At 42.6% G+C, this 17,705-nt stretch overlaps 4 protein-coding genes across 6 annotated transcripts in view; 3 read left to right on the top strand and 1 right to left on the bottom strand.

Moving 5' to 3' along the window:
* Positions 1-110: 110 nt before the first annotated feature.
* Positions 111-5,750, top strand: RB195_006757 (uncharacterized protein; the record flags this gene model as incomplete). 2 transcript variants are annotated; one of them, XM_064180022.1, is made up of 7 exons in its annotated part: positions 3,524-3,596; positions 4,550-4,609; positions 4,766-4,770; positions 4,812-4,832; positions 4,950-5,318; positions 5,380-5,529; positions 5,586-5,750. In XM_064180022.1, the coding sequence occupies 7 exons, from the start codon at positions 3,524-3,526 to the stop codon at positions 5,748-5,750; spliced, it is 843 nt and encodes a 280-aa protein (XP_064036927.1). The 2 variants fall into 2 exon arrangements, with proteins under 2 accessions (XP_064036926.1, XP_064036927.1); XM_064180021.1 differs by lacking the exons at positions 3,524-3,596; positions 4,550-4,609; positions 4,766-4,770; positions 4,812-4,832 and adding exons at positions 111-321; positions 1,927-2,330.
* Positions 1,929-2,390, top strand: RB195_006758 (uncharacterized protein; the record flags this gene model as incomplete). The annotated part of the gene is made up of 1 exon (XM_064180023.1): positions 1,929-2,390. The coding sequence occupies one exon, from the start codon at positions 1,929-1,931 to the stop codon at positions 2,388-2,390; it is 462 nt and encodes a 153-aa protein (XP_064036928.1).
* A 138-nt stretch (positions 5,751-5,888) lies between the features above and the next one.
* RB195_006756 (uncharacterized protein) lies at positions 5,889-6,903 on the top strand (the record flags this gene model as incomplete). 2 transcript variants are annotated; one of them, XM_064180020.1, is made up of 6 exons in its annotated part: positions 5,889-5,921; positions 5,976-6,023; positions 6,108-6,137; positions 6,193-6,415; positions 6,466-6,499; positions 6,594-6,903. In XM_064180020.1, 6 exons carry the CDS (start codon positions 5,889-5,891, stop codon positions 6,901-6,903), a joined length of 678 nt encoding a protein of 225 aa, XP_064036924.1. The 2 variants fall into 2 exon arrangements, with proteins under 2 accessions (XP_064036924.1, XP_064036925.1); XM_064180019.1 differs by lacking the exons at positions 5,889-5,921; positions 5,976-6,023; positions 6,594-6,903 and having other exon boundaries at positions 6,075-6,137; positions 6,466-6,524.
* Positions 6,904-11,683: 4,780 nt separating this feature from the next.
* The window catches only part of RB195_006755 (uncharacterized protein), a gene marked incomplete at both ends in the record, with an annotated part of 30,107 nt that continues 24,085 nt past the window's right edge, over positions 11,684-17,705 (bottom strand). The window contains 5 exons of the mRNA XM_064180018.1: positions 11,684-11,854; positions 12,834-12,942; positions 13,759-13,899; positions 16,299-16,466; positions 16,979-17,073. Coding sequence (XP_064036923.1) covers positions 11,684-11,854; positions 12,834-12,942; positions 13,759-13,899; positions 16,299-16,466; positions 16,979-17,073 — 684 coding nt within the window. The remainder of the gene's footprint in view (positions 11,855-12,833; positions 12,943-13,758; positions 13,900-16,298; positions 16,467-16,978; positions 17,074-17,705) is intronic.

Raw genomic sequence — 17,705 nt, 5'->3', positions numbered from 1 at the left:
AAAAATGTACCTGAATCCCGCTCCAGAAACTGAATTGGTTAGGACACATAATAGATTTGAAATCCTTTTCTTTGAATCTTTCACAGGAGAGAAGATTGAAGTGTCGTAAAATGGCCTCTGGGCTTCTCTACAAACGTGGACCGTCCTTGTTAGATCGAATGAAATGGCAAGGAACATTGGCTTCTATGCATTTAGTTATTCCTTTAGAGAAAAGAGGAGTGTGGAAAGCAGTGGTCACGTCTCTAGCAAAGAAAGAACAAGTAGGAACAGCTCTAACGTATAGATGGGCACTAGACCAAGCAGAAAAAGCTGAGATCCTAGGTTGGTTAAGATTTGATACAGAATTCCAAGTTATTTCATTGACTTCATCGAGAAACCTACTCAATGCGATTAGAGGTTTTTGTGATCTTCTGAATTAGGAGTAGGGTCTGTTTTATACTTAGACAACCATGACAAAATCTTCTCTTCTACTAACCTCCCCGCAGATCTAATTGGCGCGTCTAGTACGGCTAGGGAACTTGTTGCTATTTTATTGGGGCTAGAAGCTTTTTCAGGTTACTTGTTCAGTGGGGAAGTTGTCTGGCACTGAGACAATCAGGTAGCCATCGCTATATTAACCTAAGGTAGCACCAAACCAGACCTTCAAATTCTTGCCCAACGTATCTGGAATCTTTGCGATAGTTTAAGAGTAAGGATAGAATTTGTTTGGATTTCACGAGAATTCAACACAGAGGCTGACGAAGCCTCTAGAGAGATTGATCTTGATTATTGGTGCATAAGAGACGAGATTTTTGAAGAGCTGCAAAGAGTATGGGGGAAATGCACAGTGGACATGTTCGCTAGTACAGCTAGTAGAAAATGTAAAAAGATTCGTTTCAAGAGACGAAAACCACGCGGCCGTGGCTCATGATGCCTTTTCGCCGTTGGTCCAAAGATGCTGCACCGTTTCCCTCGGCTGGTGAGTTCCTCCTCCTTTTCTTATCGCTCAGACTCTGTTGTGTGCCAAAGCAAATAAGAGTAGGTGTATATTAAGGTTTCCAATGTGGACCTCACACCTATTCTTCCCATTGTTGAAAGACGGTAACGGTTGGATTCCTCAGATTAAGCAATTTATGATATTCCCCGCAGGCTCTCCGTTGTTAAAAGCAGGCTCCACTTCATATACCTTCGGGAGAGAATCGCTTGATTTCGATTTCGCCTTGATCTCTTTCTGACCCCCTCACGGGCTTTATCTTTTCCGCTTGTCCAGTAGAATTCAAAACGTAGGTTTTGCCGTAATATATTGGAGGCAAAAGTGGGGTTTTGGGCTGCGTCCGCGTACGACCGAGGGGGTGGGTCGGGATAATCGCCATTCCGGCTATTTTGACAGCTCAAGTCCCGCCCACCCATCCCTATTACAGTAATTAGTAGTTCACAGTAATCATACCCTGAGAAATATCCACAAGGTAGCGCTTGGTACGCCAATAATCTCCATTGACGTATCCCGAGGACTAGTTAGGAATACGGTAACAAGGTCCGCAATCGTTGCCACAGGGTAGCCACATATTTATGGGCCACTTCCTAGGGATATAGGCAGGGCCAGCATAAATGCCCACCAAACATGTCCCCGAGTCACAGGTCATCGCATTATTTTGCTCTCAAATATGCATGCATTACACGAGAACAGGATCCAGAGAACAACTATTAGTATCACGATTTCCTTCTGCGGGGGCGGAGTTAGCTAAGGCGTTCAGTTGTAGATAGCAAAACCAGCAATGGAATAGTACAAACAGCGAATGCGGAGTAGAACAGACTAACCAAACAGCTAACTAGCCTCCTTATATACCGCTCGGGATTGCGAACGAACTTCCAGAACATTGCGATCAATGATATGACCTACCACACAACATAGCGGTCTACCGTAAAACAAGAGTCTATGCATTTCAGAAATGACAGAGCTCCCTAAATGGAAAATCGCGGGAGAGACTGCAGCGGTTGCGGCTGAAGCAAGGATGGACGAAGTCGCAAGGATAATTAACGATTGCCTGGATACTGCAGTAGCACCAGGAGCTCTCCAGATTTACAAGAGAGTTCGGCGGGACTTCCAGAAGTTTGCGGAGAAATTTCGGGTTCCCGTTCAGGCGATCCACAAGTTACGGAACCTCGCCTACCTTATCGATAAAGGAAGAACCAGAACATTGAGCTACAATTTGGCAGCGTTGACTCACTTCTTTGGTCCTTTACCGACAGTTGACGATGAAATCCAACGAGCACTCCTCCGCACAGGAAACAAAAAGAGACCTCCGGTCCGCCACAGGACGAAAGCAACTGGAGAAGATGTGGAAAAAGTGGTCGGATTGGCCATTAATAGGTCATCTACCATGGCTGTCAAGGGAGCGGACATGATTTAGCTGGCATTCTTAGCGTTTCTGAGAGTCAGCGAAGTGATTCAGCTACGTTTTGCTGACCTTAGGCACAAAGGCGGAGATATATGGTGGATTACTATTAGAAAATCTAAGACGGATTAAGAGGGAATAGGGTGTACTATAGCGTTCAGAATGAGTGCAAGCGAAGAAAGACTGTGGAATTCGCTGCGCCATCAATGATCCCCTTATTTGCCAGAAAATTTTATTTCCAGCAATAGCTCCGGCAAGCCATACTCAAGGGATCACGCCTCACGACTCATCAAAAAAAACCACTTTGGACGCAGGACTTGGAGCACAGCTCCTTACACCGCACTCCTTTCGAGGAGGTGCTGCGACAAACGCGATCCGAAGAGGAATCGATCCCGCAAACATCATGCGGGTCGGGCGGTAGAAATCCGTTAAGTCATTTGAAAGCTATGTCGAATCCACGAACATCTAGCTCATATTTGTCTACATCTCTTTTGAACATTGACTTTCCTTCATGTGGCGTTAATGTAATTATCACCGATCTCAAACTCCCTTGCTGCTCAATCTTGTCTCAGTGTTATACCGTTCATATCTATTAATGCTACCATTTAGTGTAGCTTACTTTCGCTATATTTTCGCATACTCAAGTATATATTCCTGTTGATGTCTTCGATTACCTTATAACATATCATTCTCCAGATTTCATAGATCAGTTTGGGATTAGACGGAGATATTCATTATCTGTTCATCTTCATCCATACAAGTTGACGTTGAACAATCGTTGTTCATTGTTAGACAGATTCGTTATTTGTTGTCGCTGATTATTAATGTACAGTATTGATATTTGTTGTTGTACAGACATCATGCTCGTCGTTCTTCACTATCTGCCTTCTCCCCGCCGCTAGAATTCAAAAAGCTTGTCCAGTAGAATTCAAAAAGCTTGTCCAGTAGAATTCAAAACGTAGGTTTTGCCGTAATATATTGGAGGCAAAATGTCAATTTGGTGATGCGCCGCCATTAAATCACAAAACCTATTTTTCAAATATTTTGAGCCAAATCTTCGCAAACAGCCAAAAAATAGATGTACAGGCTAAATAAGTATATGAAGCTTAGTTCAGAAAAATGTTTGTTGAAAACGTCTTCAGGACAGAATGCGAGTGAACGTCTGCTGCACTTCCACAAAGCCTAACTTACTGGGGCTAACGAAGCTAAGATTGGGTCCAAGTCAGTGCCTAAATCATTAACAAAACTACAAGTCTTCGACGCGGTGCCACCGAATCAATGCTCCATACCTTTATTTCGTACCTAGAGGTTGCAGTGATGTTTAATACTTTAACTTTTGCCTCAGACTCTTGAGAAAGTTGGAGATAACGCACGGCGTGGGCTTTTATCCAGATTCCTTATTGTGACAGCCGTATAAATGCAGCGTGATATCTCCCTGCTCTTAGTGGCATTCCTTCTTCCACTTGTTTGCTTTTACATTATTGTGTACGCTCTGGGCTGCACTTAGGTAATTCTGTTTGTTTGCACTGCGCTTATCCACAAGACGTAGTTTTCACTGCTGAGATTTGTGTCATATTAACACTACCGAAAATAATTGAACTTCTGCGTGTGCAGTAAGATACTATTTCGATTACGTTATGTTCGTGTTGGTTTAAAGGCAGCATACCACGAATCTGGGGTGGTACGGATTTGAGGTGAGTAATGGTATAAGGAGTCGGAGATTACGGAGAGGGGGTGGCTCCGCTCATCTCGCGCTGAATCACTGCAAAAAACCCGCCCCAGAAAACCCAGAATGCTATTCCGTACGACGCCAACACGCAACGCGCCACCTTTGCACTCCGCCTCCTCCGTCTGTGATTCGTCGAGACCCATTCGGATGCCTCGATGAGCAATCTGTTACTTCTTCACTATTTTTTCTTGTTTATTTTGTTGTTTTTGTGGTTCTTTTTGCTTCCTGTTGTAATTCTTCTCTTAGTGCGTTATCGTTCATGCGTTCTCAGTTGTTCTCTTTCGTTTTGTCTTGGTCTTTCTCTTTTTTTCTTCCTTTACCCTGTTTATTGTTGTCAATCTGTCTGGCTAATGTTTTTTTCTTGCTTCTTTTCCCTTTTTTCGTCCTTACGCTTTTGTTTTTACGTTGTTTTCGCCTCTCCTTTTCCTTTCCTATTCCTTTCCAGGTACTATCGACGATCTCCCTCCGCCAACTATTATTCTGTTTGTTTGGTTCTATTTTGAAGGTAAGTAGTGGCCACTTTATGATTGCTTCTTGTATTTTCACTATGTTATTGCTGTCAATCAGTGCTAATGTTTTCTTCTTGCCTCTTTTCTCTTTGTTCGCCTTTATGCTTTCTTTTAGTTGTTCTTTAACTTCTTCTTCACGCATTCCTTTTCAGTCACGGTTCGCCTTCCGCCTCTATCCACTGTTATTCTGTTATCTAGCCGCATCTTCCTGATTTGAAGGTAAGTACTGCCACTTTATGATTGCTTCTTGTATTTTCACTATGTTTATTGTTGTCTGCTAATGGCTGTCGTCTATCGGCTCACGTCAGTAACTCACAAATCATAGTTTTCCTGCAGGCTGGTTCCCTGTATACACCCACGAAGGATACGATTGGTTCTTCATTCGATCCCACTTTTGATGTACAGTACCTGCCTTACCAGGACACCGGCCTACCGAAGAAGTATTTCATGGTAGAGGAGGAACAACAGGAACTTCTCCAACTCTTTCGGTTCTGCCCACAGTGTGAAGATTCCCGGCGGAAACACTGTGCGACTTCTCCAGCAAGGGACCGCATTTGTCGTACACTTTCTCTGGACGAGATGTTCTCAAGAAGGAGACCAGACGAAGCGTTGGGAAAGACAGAAGCGTGCTACTCCCAACGACAGGATGTACAAGGGCAATGTTGTGGCTGCAGTTGCAGCGATAACAACAGGACTTCGACCGTCGTAAGCTACTGTGCCATTTCTGCAACAAATCTTCGTCAATACTTGAAGACAAGGATTGTAGGAATTGGAGCGGTGGGCGAAACAGTTTGGATTGGCTCTGTTTTCGAAGTCCACCTTTTGGAGGTACTTCGGGAGGACCAAACCAGCTCTTGAGGAAGTGTATGGACGTCATCAGTCTGAGGTGTTGTCGAAAGTACGAGAACATAACAAGGTCTCTTAGAATTCAACACAGTGGTCGCCAGATAATGACTATAATAATCTGTTAAGGATGGCTTGGATCTCGCAGCCGACGGAGCTTATGACAGCAGAGGTTACTCTGCTCTCATCGGCAAAGTTCCGGTGTGTGACCTTGAAACAAAGCTCGTTCTTCACACTGAAGTTCTGCACAGGACGGAAAATACCGGGGAATGTCAGTGGAAGGATGGAGATTGAGGGGATTACAGGTTTGTTGCAATGGGTAGTTGGGCAAGGAATGATCGTTAGATCCCTTACGACTGATCGATCCCGTTCCATCGCAAAGTTCTCGAGGGATTTGAAAGAGGAAGTAGGCCCAATTACGATGGCTGGCATATGGTGAAATGGCTGGGCAATAAGCTGCGGAAGGTGAACTTTGCTATTTCGTTATGACCAAATGCAAGCAATCTAACTAGCATTCAGGAGTCGAAGAGAAGTGGATGTGAAGTTACAGCTGCTCGGATCGAAAAGGTGAAAACGCACCTTTAGAACTCCATGAAGCCAGATGGTGGCGAAGGAGAGATGAAAAGGCGCGCGTTTAACACGTGTCTTAAGCACGTGATAAATAAGCATGCTTGGGAACAGGTAAGCCAATGACGACGTGATGTTTTCCATTTCAAAACTAACCATTTCTGTTTAGACCACAGAAACAAGTCTGTATACTAGTTGCGGGCACGCTCCTCTTCAAGCATCGCGTCAAGAGGCATTGACGGAAGGAAGCAGAGCTTCCTCGAGGTTTCGTGAGATGCTACTGAATCGGAGGCTACAAGAGGACTTGCTGAAAGCCAGTTCCCATGGGGTACTTCCGTATATGAGGCTAAAAATGCCCTCGATAGACTGTATTGCCGAAAAGAGATCTACTAGTAAGTGAACATCTGAACAATAATGCTTCAGACTCTAAGATATTTTTCAGCCCCATCTCGACATACCATTTCTATTGTAAGATGGTTACGATGCACTTTAACAGCTTGAGGCTAGCCGAAATGGCAGGAACACGGAATGTCGAGAGGAAAGTAGAGGTAGGCGGAAGTACCTATCCAGGACTTCTCGCGTCACCTTCAAGGCTAGCATTCACCACCAGTGGAGAGATGAAGTGGCAGAGACAGTGTTGAGAGAAAGAGAGCGTCAACTCCGAGGACGGGACGACGACGACGACGACGAGACGGAGGGAGTTTCCACGGAGACTAGGAATAATAGGCTGAACATGAACATCAGCTTCGAGGACGTACGAATACAGGACCTCTTGGAGCATGAGCAAGAACTGGACATAGCGGAAGGTACGGAGTACAGCGACATCGACGCTGTGCTCCACATAGGTCGAGCTATGTTTCCAGAGCTGCCTTATTCCTAGAGTGCTCGCTGGTCCTCCTTCCGTTTTTCTCATAATGTGTAAGGATTTCCCGCTGCTTTTCTTAATTAAAATTGCACATGCTAGTCAGTGAAGAGGAACTTTTCGAATGTACATTTTCCAAAGTATATAGATATTTATACATTACTAAGATTAACAAATTGTAATACTTATTTTTCCCACAGTTATGACTGCATGTTGCGCCAATCTTCGTCAAAGGGCGCAACATAATGCGAGCTCTAAAAAAACAGTTTCTTTGTATTAGATCTTTCTGGAGAACGACGAGAAACTTACTCGAAATCCTCTGTAGGTCGCTGAGGGATACCTATCTTTGATTATTGACCTGAGGCATGACGGAATTTCCAGTCTATTACCGATATACCCTAAAACCGAAGCATATAGAAAAGTATAGTACTCCACTTGTTTCTCACTCATTTATTTTAATCTCGCTTCTGAGAGCTGCTAGACATACGACGCCTTTCAAATTTACTGTTTTCGATCCAAACAGAGAGCGCCTAAGACAATCAGATTAAAAAGACATTGCTGATTATGTTGTTTCTTACCTCTTTATCGACTGCGATGTTTTTAAAAGTAGGATGTTCAGTTATGCACGCGGGATATACTTCTGATAGTCTCTGTTGTATTCTCTCTATGATTTGTTTCTCTGCCCGATCTTCAGAAAGGTCGACATCTCGAATCTCAAAGCAACACATATTCTTCCTTATTGTTGCAAAGTTGTCGCACTTCGCACGTCTGCACCAACCCCGCGTTTGTAGCCTTTCTTCGCCTAGTCTTCTTTCAAGAAGTAGACAGTAACTGAATGTAGATAGATTGGCTAATGTTTTCTCTCTGTTGCTCACAATATATGGGTGATCTCGAAGTGCAGCACTTCGTTTTGTGCGTTTCTCTTCCTCAGGGATGTAATATGTGATATCTGGTGCTCACAGTGTGTAATACGATGATCTCGAGGTAACAACTAATGTGTATATAACTGTGAATAAGTAATAAAATTCGTTTTGCCTACACCTGTTATTTCTTCTTTCTGTACAAGTAATTCTGTGAGAGCTAATATCACGCATTTTTCTTGTTTCGCTTTCTCTCTATCCCACCTGCTGTCCTTCTCCTTCTCCCATCGTTCTTTTGAAAACTTCATCCAGCAAAATGGCATCGACTACTTTTGGTTCTGGGTTTTCCATGACGATTGGACAGGGGATACCACTACTTGTCTCCATCTCAAAAAGTTACTAGAAATTCGGTAGTTACGGAAAGACGTGAGAAATTGCAATAGCAACAAAATCAGACTTGAACGAGTTCTAATTATCAACCAAAAGGTGAGTAGGCGAATTTGCATGAGATTCATATGTTTGTCTTGAAGAAGGACAAGCCCTCCAATAATTGAATACACGCCAGAAGGATAATACAAGGGGAGATACAAGGCTTATTATTAGAAAAATTAAAATGCGATTTATTAGAATACTTGTGTAAAATTCAAATTTTGTAAATCAAGTATTATGCTATTGCTATGTCAGGTGTTTGATCCCATAAACGTAAGCACATTTATTTGAAAGGCAACGTCATTACAATTCTGTAACAACATCACAAATAGGAAAGAAAGATGAAAAAGGTGAGCAGGATCCAAAGGAGCGAAATGTTCTTCCCGTAATACGTTTTCACACAGAAGACATAAAGGAATGGAGCACTGAAAAAAATGAGGCTCACTTGTCGTAGGAAATTGTGCACTTGTCTGCACAAAAACCATGATATCACAGAGAAGAGATAATCATAGAGTACTTATCCTCAAAGCAGAAGAGATGCGCGTAGTAGATAAGAAAGAGAGTACCAAATAACAGTGGATAGAGGCGGAAGGCGAACCGTGACTGAAAAGGAATGCGTAGATCAGAAGTGAAAGAACAACTAAAAGAAAGCATAACGGCGAAAAAAGAGAAAAGAGGCAAGAAGAAAGCGTTAGCACCAATTGACAGCAATAACATAGTAAAAATACAAGAAGCATTCATAAAGTGGCACTACTTACCTTCAAAATCGAATCAAACAAACAGAATAATAGTTGGCGAAGGGGAGAGCGGCGATAGTACCTGGAAAGGAATAGATGGGGGAAAGGCGAAAACAACGAAAAACAACAAAATGTCGGATAGTCTTCTGCTCGTTTCGGCAGACAGGTTATGTATCACCTCATATATGCATCCAAACAACTTTAATGCAATCTCTGTTAAATATGTCTGCTTACATATTCATTTTTCGTACTCCGCGACGAATATGAAGTCTCAATTTCCTGTCATGGCAAGCAAGGTAAAAATAGTGCTTACATGACGTTACAGTTCCTCAATAATCGAAATAATCACAAACGCTCTCACAAATGGCAGACCTAACTTCAACCATAAAATGTGACGCTGCAACAATCATCTATAGGCAGAGTACACGAAACTGCCTGAGGTTAAATCAAGGCGACGTTAAACCTGGTGCAGTTGCGCAAGCGGTCGGTGTGGTGCTGTAGGACCCTCAGTTAGCCTGGTAGGCGATTAGAGCTAGTTAGAGGACTCCTAGATTTAGTGAAATCACTTACGAATTGCACAATGTCGTTCTGACCCTCTTTCACCTCAACGTCCTATACAAGTAGAAGACACCATATACCGAAATTGACTGTGCTTATTGAGATCTCGACTAGATAAAAGCAAGGATGTTATTTATGACTGTAAGAGTCAATTTCGCCCAACAACTGAAAAAAACGTGAGGAACAGCCTTTGCTGCACCGGTCACTATATGGTGCACCTTGTAACGGGATAGAATGCTGTCCACGTCCAACGTTCCCATCCAGCGTACTTAAATACCTCCTTAGATCGTCCGTCTTTACTTAAAGGCATCACCCCACGAATCTGAGGTGGTGCGGATTTCAGGTGGAGTATTCGTATACGGGATCGTAGATTATGGAGAGAAGGGCGATTCCGTCCATTTCTTCCTAATTGCCGTAAAAAACGGCCCCGACGACACGGCTTCGCGCGATCCGGCGCGCTATTTTCTACAACGGGTTCGATTGGAGCGCGCCAGCCTTGTGCACGCGCCGCATCTTCCGGACCGTTTTTTGCGACAATTAGGAAGAAGTGGATTTCGTTCCCTCGCCATCGTTACCTAGGATGGTCTGAAGTTTCATGAATAACAAGGTCCTTGACTCGTATCCAGGATTTCGTTCCCTCGCCACCGTTATCTAGGATGTTCTGAAGTTTCGTGAATGACAAGGTCCTTGACTCGTATCCAGCTGAGCTCTCAGCCAGTCCATCTGTGTAGCGAACACATCGCATCATCTTGTTGGCTTTCCTCGAGGGTGTTTCTTTTCATGGTACCTGCTCTCGCGTTCTTTTAGTCCATCTCTTGCCGTTTTCTCGTCATCTCACAATCCAACTAATGTATTTCAAATAAGCAGAAGAGTATTAGATAGTAGTATAGTACATGAGAAGAGTACAGTATTCACAGTCGCAGTCGCGTTGCAGATCGCGATCATTCGTAGAGGATGCGAGTGCAACCAATGCTGTTTCGCATACCTTTCTCTGCATTACTAGTGAGAAATGAGCGCGATCATGCTCACATTTGTGAGTTGCACCTGCATCCCTGGCTGTTCGTGTTGAGACCTCAGCATATATCGATGGACTTTGTCTTCAGAGACAGAAATAGACGTAGTATGTAATCCTGATGGGAAACATATATAGTAGAGTCAAAATGACATAAAGCACGGTGCAATTGCGTATGCGGCTTCCCTCGAGGCGGTGCGGTGTAGAGCAGCAGTTAGAAGCGTGCTGGTACTCATGCAGGCACCACCCATCGCTGCAGTTTGTGATGGTCCCATCTCGGCTCCGACAGCTGCCACCACTGAGCCGTTTGGAGAGCGTACGCAAATATACCGTGCTTCGTGTCCTTCTGGCCCGACTACAGTTCGTGATGTAGATTACGAATAAGAGCCCATCTTCTCCTAACCATCGTAAAAAATGGCGCCAAAGATGTCATTACTTAGGACAATTTCATCCGCAACGCGCCACCCCTTTCCACGTTCCGCGTTCGACAGCGAGCGGTCTAGGATTAATGAGGTCTTCTCACCAATCTATTCAAGCAGAACCAATCAATAGGCTGCGTAGAGGACTGGAACGCATACAAAGGTGGTGAGGGAGCTGCGCGTTCAAACGTACCTCGTAGGAACAAGCGTCGTTTTTAAGCACTATTGAAGGAAATTGGGCAATGCCACGCTAATATCCGTATCTGCACTCCAAACTTTGTATTCCCCACCAAACTTCAACACTACGTCAATTTCGCGAAACATGCTGCCTTTAAGATGCAGAAATTCGCGCATACTAAGTTATTTACAACGTGATGTATTTCCTATGACATGTAATAAAGCATTCACTTTGAAATAACATTGCAGTGAATCGTTAGAAAAAATATGAGCATTCGAATGGCATCTGTGATAATTTGAAAACAGTGATTTCCGGATATATTCTGGAGAACATGATTCAAAAGCTAGCCACTACTTCCGTATCGTGTTTTTCTATTGAATACGAAGATGAATAAACCTGAAATAGTTAAAAACATAGAAAAATAAACAAAACTCCTTTTAAAAACTGGAACACATCAACAAGCATTCTAGCACCAGATTATGTGAGGAGAAGAGAGAAGAAGAATTTGAGAAATTTCGTGGAATGGAGTAAAAATGATGGGACACTGGGTTTAAACCCTTTTTGCCCAGGGAACAGCAAGATCAGTTATCAGTATGAGGAAACATTTACACACGATGATTATAGTGTGCACGTCTTTTATGACGATATAAGACCCGTCGTTTTTCGTCCCAGACTTCAAGCCACTTCTTCAGAGGCACCTCGTTCAGCTGCCTCCATTGGATGTTGAGGTGGATTTGTTCGAACATCTGATTGAGCTTTGCCTTGTTGTACTCCAACTGCAAGTACAGTATATTAGAGAGGATATTAACTGAATGGGTTGCTGTCAACATAAAAAGAGTGGCGGAGCAATTCGAGGTATTCATTCTTAAACATCCCTCTGCACCAACAGATATCGTATTAAGCAATCACGAAAAGGTAAGAGACCACATTGAATAAGAGTGACTTCAAGGTGTTCTTTAACGGGTTCAACTAATTGAGTTATTTTCCGTTAAAAAAGGTTAGATACCTAAAAAAAACATGCATAACACTTTGTAAAATTCATGGGCTCGAGTTATTGGGTAGATATGGCATACTCGAACAAATCAATACTTCGCCCAAAAAGGAGGATTACGCACCTAGAGATGGTCCCGTCAATACCCGAAGGCACAGTAAACTCTTATAAGCTCTTGTGAATCTCACGATACATTAGGATTAGAAGCACCGATAAAACATTCATTGAAACTTCGCACACCAGATTTCCTAGGACTAATAGCGAACACGATTTTTATTTCACTCGACAAGAACCTCGATGCACTTCCGTAAGCGGCTGCACTCGAAATGAAATGGACATTAAGAATGCGAATGGAGACGTACCATTCCAGCAATAAAGGTCATATATTTCGTAGACAAGAACACCCCTCGGAGAAAAATTTCGCGAAATGACTCCGTGATAATGTGTGGTGTTTTCTGTTTACCATTTTGTTGTGTTAAGAATGGTGAGGGAAAAAATCCTTAGACTTCGTCATATGTTCCGAAATTGTGGAAAATTAAAATGTATAGGGAGGTGTATTGTTTGCACAATAACATCATCCCGATGATAGATAAGGTATCTTCGTATCTTTTTTCTCTCAAAGTAGCTGCTTTCAAACCATTAGAAGCAGCATCGAATTTGCGTATTTTTTTGACGAAAGCTCATTCTTTCTCTATTTACTCTATCCAATCAATGATAACAACATTGAGGAACATATTTATAAATACGTAAACAAAGCAACTTACATTTTTGTCAGAAAGGAAGCCCTTCACATCGTCAAGGTCTTCTTTGGTGCTGAGTTTATCCACCATCGCTCGTATACTGTTCACAAGAAGATTCGAACCATCACCCAATCTGTGCGGAAAACGTTTAGTTTATTCCCTAGGCACAACCATGAATGCGTGTTAAATACTTGTTTATTCCACTTGAATTTTATTCATAGATACCACTAATTTATAAGATAACAACCACTCCTATCAATGACTCTCACTTATTTGTTGCGCAACTTCTAGGTGATTTTACTCCAAAAAAAAAATCTAGAAGAAATTTGCCCGTTCAGAAAGGAATCGTAGTTGACGACTTTTTTACCCCGCTGGAAGTGCTTCGGAGATCCGAAAGGAGGTAACAAAATAGCGTGAGATCGCGTGAATAAAGTGGATGAGGAATCGTTTGCCGGAGAAGTTCATTTTTTTTGTCAATTTGTTAGCTTTTTTTTGAACGATGTTCTCGCAATATTACGCTGAAGGAGAACAGTTGAGTGTTTTTGTTCTAGAGACTTTTTCTGATATACAACAATCTTTGTCATTGCTTTACGAACGTTAAGAAATTTCTCATAGCTTTGATAGAGACTCTTTTAAACATTACTCCAACTTTTGAACGAAAACACATCGAATCAAAATTTTACGTTCATTCCAGAAAAGAAGCGGCAAGAGGAATGTAAATAGCAACACGGAATTCAGTAATTTATATTCTTATCTTATCATATATTTTCTAAGATTTGGCATAGGCAGACCAGAATAAGTTTTCAAACATAACTAAGCATAAATAAATGTTACCGCAAAATGCAAATGCATATGAGTAACTGTAATTCCTAAATAGAAATTATACCGAGAAATCCGCAATCAGTGAGTTCAACTTGAATCCAAACGTTGGAAGAATTACATTACTTACATCCTCACGAACTCCTTGTAATGAACTCGGAAGAAGCGCCAAGTGAGTGCTTTGGCAGCATCGTTCTGGGTCAATTTTAAGAGTAGGCGAGGGATCATGTTCGGTCTGAAGGAGGAACCGTCGATGGAAAGGCGCAGCAGTCTAAATATTATTTCAAGGACATCAACATTTTAAATTAGGGTTACCTCATATTTCGTTGAATCATTATTTGAAAAATCTTCTATGGCCTAGCATCAACTCTGACGAAAACAAAGAAATGTTAGGTTAAATTTGTCATTTATGATGTCTTTAGCAACTTTTCTTCTTCGCTTCGAATCAGTTTAGACAAGGAACTCCCTAACCTAACGAGTTGCGAGCCAGCTAGCATCTCCTGCGTTTACGATGGGAGCGGTTGGATGTGAGAAAAAATTTCGTAGCCTTCTTCTTCAGTCGGTACGTCAGTGGAACAAGTGCCTCCGGAGCGATCGTCGTGGTTTCGTGTTGCAGACGTTTTTTTTTCATCGTGAAAAAGTCTCTGATTGCGCGCTGCTATTGTTTCTTCACGCGCAACCTTCGCGTTAATGTTTTATCGCGTTGTGTTGTCAGAACGAAAGGCTCGTAGAAGGCTACAGGTGACATTGTCCCCATTGAAATTCGTGTTGAAGGAGTTTCACTTATAGGCATAGTCCAGAGTGCGATCAAAATCCTGATTCCTACCAGAAACAACGGCACTCGTGACTGTTCTTCAATCTTCGTTGTTCTTCGTTGCTCAAATTACCCATTAAGGTCGGAGCAACCGAAAATAGTTAACAGAAGTGTCTTATAATCGCGATGATGCATCAACTGTGTTGTTATCTAAAAGCTCCTAGGACTCATTCTTGCCTTGACTCGAGTGATCCACTTGGGGGTCGTACGAAAAAAAAAGAACTCACTCAAACAAGGCGACTTTCCTTACTTGTAAGGACGGTCTTCATTGAAAGATCGCTCCACTTAAGCTAAATCGAGACGTCAGTGTGGCAGAGTCTTGGACCAACATATAAGGTTGGTGCAAAGATAATGCGCGTTTTCAAACATCCACTTCGAAACGCTATATCTCGCCTCAAAATCAACTTAACTAAGCAAAATAAGAACCATTACAATCACGCATCTTTGCCAAAGAGACACAAGTTTGATTATTCTCGCTGCATAAAAGTCCGAGCTTTTGGAGTTCACGAACTTTCGGAATTCGTTTTCGGCATCACCTTGTTTATGGAAGATCTTACCTTTTAGTCACCTGTCCAGATGTTTGAAAAAGTGATGGTCGGTTGGCGAAAAGTCTGGCGAATATGGTGGGCGAGGCAGTCTATTCCCCTAACTCGTTCAACTTCAGCAGCGTCACCTTTGAAATGTATCGCCGGACATTTTCGTGTAGGAGGATCGGGCCCTTTCTGTTCACTAACGACACGCGAAGAAGTTAGAGTTTCCGGCGGTGCATTTCGTCCAGTCTCTTGCAGTAGTTTTCTGCGGTGATGGCCTCGCCAAGTTTCATGAAGCTGCTGTGGATTACCCCTGTACCAAACCACCACACAGTCACCATGATTTTCTTTGAGTGCACTTTCGACTTTGGTAAGTGCTTTGGAGCGGATTGTCCATCCATTGAGCAAGATGCTTCATGTTGTCGTAAAAGATCCATTTTTTATCTCACGTAACAATACGATCAAGAAATGGAGCGTTCTTGTTGCGTAACAAGAAGCGTTGAGCATATTTCAAAACGGCGGTTTCTTTAGGACTCGCTTAGTTCATGGGGCACCTACTTGTTCAACTTTTTCACCTTTCCAATTTTTTCCAAATGGCGAACGCCTAGTTCTTGGGCAACCACCCGTGTTGTTTTAAGCGGATCATCTTCGATGATTACCTTCAGAAGATGGTCGTCAACTTCAGAACTGCGGCCGCGACTTTTCTTATCTTTGACGCTCGTATCGCCACAACGAGAGCTTTAAAGCTAGCACCGTGCCGTGGATTCGGTGGTGATACCCTCATCCCAAACAGTGTTGATATTCCGACCTGTCTCTGCTGCAAACCCACGCAGTTTGAATCCTTAGAAGAAGATCTGGTGGAAATATTGCCTGGACGTATTATTTCCCATGTCTTGGTACTGACCAAAACGAAATGCGCCACAAAAGGCTATACGGCTCCTATTATTAAAGATGAGTGTAACCGGAAAAATTTGCCGTGAAGTCAAGCAACGGAAAACGCGCATCATTTTTGCACCGATCTAATAGTAGTCTGGATTTCTAAAGGAAAGATCTGCTGTCATAAATTACATTTGAATATTGAGTAGGTTCCGATAGCTGTCTTTCATAATTCACAATATGAAAATCTGCTGAATACGCCTCTTATATACATTCGTTACTGAAGCTACTTCACTAAATGCTATATAAAAGATATTAAATTATAAACTATATTCACTGATTCCGCGCAGAACTGTAGATATGATAGTCGTCCAAATCTTCCTAATTGAAATTTCAAATAAATACCAGAGCTACATGAAACTTATCCAGGAGAGATTGCCGAGAAATTACTTAGAAATAAGAGACTGTTGTTTCGTCGAAGCAAGCGCTCCAATCAGCTGGACTCTCTCAGTAGGATTTTTTGTCTCTAAATATGCAGCGTAGACGCGATCCCATGCTGCTGTTCCACCTTGGCGGACACCCTCATCCAATACCACGCCCAGCAGTTCGGGAGGTGGCCTAAAACCACAGGATTAAGCATCCATAGAATTTTTCGTATGAAAATACTGCTGAAAATGGAGCTCCAGTGCACTCTCATGGTATTACTATCAAATTTGGGTACATATACTGCTGATCGCCATACATATTAGGGTTAAAAAGCGTAAATCAAGATATAATTGGCAGCGTTACAATGTGCTTCGCATGTCAAAATTGGTCTACAACTGGCCGTCTTTTGTTGTTCTTTAGCTATGCCAAGAGGCGCAAAAAGCGGCAGAAGTCACAAAAAAGGAAGTACTTCATGATCATATCAGTATCAGTGGCTGGGAATTTGTTACTCCTGTTTTTTTTGCGAAATTTTCTTTTTATCGTTTGGCTCATCCATATTTTTGAGGAAAAAATCAAGAGAAAGGCTCCTTTTTCGTTACGATCGGCAGTTTCGAAGGTACCGCTCATTTTTCTTAGCAAGATCCCCAAAGCAATCTACCTTAGGAGGACGTCATGAAATAAATTGACAGAATATGAAGACTTACCTCTTTTTCTTCGCAGTCCATTCATTGTACTTTAGTTGTGCCTGCTTAATGCAGTCCCGATGCCGCAGATGGCACGCCATTTCAAGCAGCTCAACCTTAACACAATCAGAATAAGGTCTGTCTCCGGATTCAGCCACGTGACCAACTCAGATTTCTGCCTTCTCTTTCTCGACGTAGTAGTTGTATGTAAATACACATAGGCTGGTCAAAACGACGTAACAATTGCGTAAGCGGCTGCGCTCGGAGCGGCGTGGTGTAGCTAACGGTTGGGATCGAGGTGGGACCATCGCGAACTGCAGCGATGAGTGGTGCTAGCAAGGGTCTTGCCTGGATCCTAACCGCTACGCTCCTCCACACCGTTTTGAGCGCAGCCACCTACGCAACTGTAACGAGCTTCATATCCTTCTAACCTGACAACCCATCTAGCGTGATGACGAGAGATTAGAAACGGATTTTGCACCTTAACTCTTTAAAACCTACAAATAATATTCAAGGTTTGCACCATTCCTATAGTTTCATACTATGGTAAAGTATGTGAACTGCACATCTCCGAAATTGTAGTTATTCTGGAAACTTTTCTCATACTCATGATCCACACTCTAAATCATATTCTCGCAGGATACAGTGGTGAGTGATATTTGACCCGCGGTTACGTAAGTACGAGAAAGTTGTTGCAGAATAAGAGGATTGGACTTCATCTATGACTATTAGCAATTCAATGTGCGGA

This window comes from Necator americanus, chromosome I (assembly GCF_031761385.1).
Source record: "Necator americanus strain Aroian chromosome I, whole genome shotgun sequence".
Lineage (NCBI taxonomy): Eukaryota > Metazoa > Nematoda > Chromadorea > Rhabditida > Ancylostomatidae > Necator > Necator americanus.
Note: the sequence above shows the minus strand (reverse complement) of the source record. Positions and strands in the feature narration are given on the sequence as shown.